This window comes from Erythrolamprus reginae, chromosome 7 (genome assembly GCF_031021105.1).
Source record: "Erythrolamprus reginae isolate rEryReg1 chromosome 7, rEryReg1.hap1, whole genome shotgun sequence".
NCBI classification, from domain to species: Eukaryota; Metazoa; Chordata; class Lepidosauria; order Squamata; family Dipsadidae; genus Erythrolamprus; species Erythrolamprus reginae.
In genome coordinates, this window is record NC_091956.1 from 21,554,900 (window position 1) to 21,558,851 (window position 3,952).

General features: G+C 38.0%; 1 protein-coding gene across 1 annotated transcript; it reads right to left on the bottom strand.

Annotated features, from left to right (window-relative positions):
* Positions 1-461: 461 nt before the first annotated feature.
* Positions 462-3,710, bottom strand: SMIM20 (small integral membrane protein 20). The gene is made up of 3 exons (XM_070757137.1): positions 3,543-3,710; positions 1,541-1,597; positions 462-828 (listed from the first exon to the last, which is right to left on the bottom strand). The coding sequence occupies exons 1-3, from the start codon at positions 3,649-3,651 to the stop codon at positions 791-793; spliced, it is 204 nt and encodes a 67-aa protein (XP_070613238.1). The 5' UTR covers positions 3,652-3,710; the 3' UTR covers positions 462-790.
* Positions 3,711-3,952: the final 242 nt, after the last annotated feature.

Sequence of the window (3,952 nt, forward strand, 5' to 3'; positions counted from 1 at the left end):
AATAAATAAAAGGATGGAGTGCTCCATCTAGTGGACAGAAAAAACAATAGCACATGATAGTAATGACACTTTACTGTACTGCCATCCGAATACTGTACAGGTAATTCTCAATTTACATTTTGTTTAGTGATCATTTAAAGTTACAACAGAACTGGAAAAAGTGATCGTTTTTTCACAGCTACAACTTTCCAGCATGATTGCGTTATCTCAAAAATTCTGATGCTTGGCAAGGAGAAATTTTCTGACAGTGAGAACAATCAAACAATGGAACAGAAGTTGCCTTTGGAAATTGTGGAAGCTTCATCACTGGAGGCTTTCAAGAATAGACTGGACTGGACTGCCATAGACTGGACTGGACTGCCATCTGTCAGAAATAGTATAGGGTCCCCTACATGGGGGGTGGGTGGGTTGGACTAGATGACTAGATTTTAAAAAGGCTCTATTTCTGTTTTAGAAACGTGTTTTTTTATAATATATTTATTACCATATTTTATTCAGACATCAGTTGCATAATCTGTACAGATTATTCTTTCAATAAAGGAAAACACAATCATTCCATTTTCTTAACATTTTCTGTCAGAGAACATGACAGTTCTCTGTCATGTCAAGATCAAAGACAATCTTAATGTTTGAAAATCAGCAGCTACTATGAGTCTATTTGCATGAATCCACGCCAACATGCCAAACCCTTTTTCCATATTATTTCAGTTGTCAGGAAGATCTTGGAGTACCACGGATGGCAAAAAGGGAAATCCATATTTCTTCAAAGCTCTCACCCTGGAAGGGGTTTTCATTTTCTTCCAAATGGATCAGACCACACTTTTAATCCTAGAGGTAAAACATACATTAGAGTGTTCAGAATTATTCCTTTTAATACTGGTATCAGCGCAAGTAGATAATTGTAAACATGCACACACCAAAGGGAAAAAAACCTCCACAAAAAAGCAGTCAGATCTCTTGCTTAAAATTGGAAAATTAGTCTGAGGTGAGAGTGACTCAGAAATGACGTTCCAACATGTGTACATTAGAATATGTAGTTTTCCAATGAGGGTAATCCAAGACTCTGGTTATCCTTCTTTTTTGATAAATTTTCATTAACAAGATTGTCCTCAGTTTTTGTTGAATGACATACTGTACAACAACACAGGATAGATTTAAGAATTTTGAGAAATGAGCATCAAATACAGGAGGAGGGTTGTGGGCAGAACTGTCCTGGAGACAAAATGCTGTGGGAAAAGAACAGAAGAATAACAACTATTCACTTGATTAATTTAAGCAGGCTTTCTTGGAAAGAAATTCCATTCTTAAATGTAACTCATTTATTTTGAGATTTAAAGGCTGCCCAACATGATTCTGGGAAGATGTATAATATACAATGATTTAAATAACTAACACCAAACAATATATAACTATAAATACCAAAGCTAAAGTATAAAATGACATTCCCCAATAAATAAATCTAACAATAATTTTATTATCTAATAAACACGTTTAGCACTGTAGCAGGAAACACACCTCAATTAGTAAGTTAGAGATATACCTGGAGGCTGTACATCTTCTTGGTTAATGCCGGCTCGATTTATACTTTGTGCCTTTTCTAATAAATATAAAATACATAAACCATCTATCAACCATCAGTGCCAGTCAATGATATTTGTAATACAATGCTCAGTTGACTGAGTTTCATGTTTAATGAATAAAAGAGGTAACAACAACAATAATCAGTCATAGATTGTGAATTGAAGATTAACTCTATAATAATATCTACACCTGCCTGTCTCAGGTCCTTAAAAGGCAGACAAACTTGCCACATACAGTTGAACATCTGGCTGACAAAACATTATATTATTATTATTATTGTTATTATTGAATAATAACAAAGTTGGTAGGGACCTTGGAGGTCTTCTAGTCCAACCACCTGCTTAGGCAGGAAACCCTACACTAGTTCAGACAAATGGTTATCCAACATAACAACAATCTAGGCAGTCAGTCAGCCCCATCTAGGCAGTCAGTGGTATTTGTGACACTTTTTAAAATGTTAAGTCGACTGAGTTTCATGTTTAACAAATAAAAGAGATAATACAATAATAAAATAAATAATAATAATAATAATAATTTACTATAATTATTCATTAAACATGGAACTCAGCCAATTGAACATTTTAAAATGTATCACAAATACTTCTGACTTGGCAGTAATGGTTGTTACAGGTTGTTATTGTGATTACTATTTATATTAATTATAATAAAATGATAATGATACTCTGTATATCACCCCTGTAGATATATTACCCCTCTAAATAAATCAATAAAATATCTAATACTGGTCAACACACAAAAAATCATCAGCAAAGGTAATATGTCACTTTTATGGAGTTTGATGTGCTGATTCCAAAAATATGGTTAGTTTTGCTATAAAACATAAAAGTTTCTGATATAGAAGCATTTTTGTTACTACATTATTTCTATATTTTCAATGTATGTGGTAATGACAGTTTTCTTAATGTCGCCGGTATATTTCCTATGTCTTATAATAATGACGCTGCTCCATGGAAACTATACCTGCTGCAGAAAAACTATGTACATTTTTGAAATCAGAACTAAAAAATGATTCAGAAAAGTTGACCTCTACCGATTCCTAAGAGGTCAGTAAGGGATGTGTATAAGTGCACCAGAGTGCCTTCCCTCCCCTTTCCTCATATTTCTATCTTACTAGTATTATGTATATAAATATCTTATATATTTATTATTATTATTATTGTTGTTGTTATTATTATTATTATTACTATTATTATTATTATTATTATTAAAAAAGAGCTGAGGTGGCACAGCAGGTAGAGTGCTGTACTGCAGGCCACTAGCTGACTATAGATCTGCAGGTCAGCGGTTCAAATCTCATCACCGGCTCAAGGTTGACTCAACCTTCCATCCTTCCGACGTGGGTAAAATGAGGACCGGGATTGTGGGGACAATAGCTGGCTTTGTTAAAACGTGCTATTGCTAACATGTTGTAAGCCGCCCTGAGTCTAAGGAGAAGGGCGGCATAAAAAAATTGAAATAATAATAATAATAATAATAATAATCTATATATATATACCACCAATACATACTTGACAAAAGAAAATAAGTAAAACATAAAATAAATAGAAGTACAAGGTCAACTTATTTTTTGTAAACCTGTGTATAATACCCCAGATTGTTTCCTTTAAAAAAGGGGGAGGAACGAGTCTTGAGGCTGCCCTCTCAACCGACTTTATAGGTCTGCAATGGGGCGTGTTGGGGAAAACTAGTCCTCAACCGCCGTTCTTATTGCAGCCGGGAGGCCCTGCCAGTTAGCTGCGTTGTTCAAACAGAATTTAAATGAAGGGAGTTCTGGGATAGCTAGGACCATTGTTTCTTCCACTGAAAGGCGCCTAATTGCCCACAACGAAGCCCAGCAGGGCAGCTCTGACCTTCCTCAAGCCCTTCACCCCCTCAACCGTAGCCTCCCCTCCAAAAGGAAAGGCCCGAGCCGGAGAAGGTGGCCGCGCGCCCTCCCTTACTGTAATCCCCCAGATGGATCATGGGGTAAAAGAAGATAGGGTAGAGGGTCAGGCCCACCGCAGCAGCGAAGCCGCCGAAGACCAGGACGTAGCGCCTGAGGGGCGCCATTTCTACCCGGGTATGAGCCGGAAACGGAAGCCCGCTGCTTTCCGCTTCCGGTTTCTGCGCTCCGACAGCCGTCGCAGAGCGTCCGCGCCTGACTCCTAGTGGCGGCCGCTAGGAAGTAAGCAAAGGCTTCCTCTGCGCTGCGAGGGGGAGACGCGTGGAAAGGAGGAGCCGTGCGGACTGATTGCAAATCCGGGTTTGCTAGTCAGCGAGTCTTTTGCACGGAGCTTGGCAAAAGCCCCCCCGTCCCCAAATACCGTCACAGTAAATCCCCAGCGATCTTGTTCTTTGGAGATTTTTTAAA

Bases quoted from the DNA above. Each gene is read 5' to 3' on its own strand.
- SMIM20 (XM_070757137.1), bottom strand. From the start codon at position 3,651: ATGGCGCCCCTCAGGCGCTACGTCCTGGTCTTCGGCGGCTTCGCTGCT. The intron at 1,598-3,542 runs GTAAGGGAGGGC...TATATTTATTAG, and splicing joins GATCCATCTGGGGGATTACA to AAAAGGCACAAAGTATAAAT. The intron at 829-1,540 runs GTATATCTCTAA...TTTTACCTCTAG, and splicing joins AGAAGATGTACAGCCTCCAG to GATTAAAAGTGTGGTCTGAT.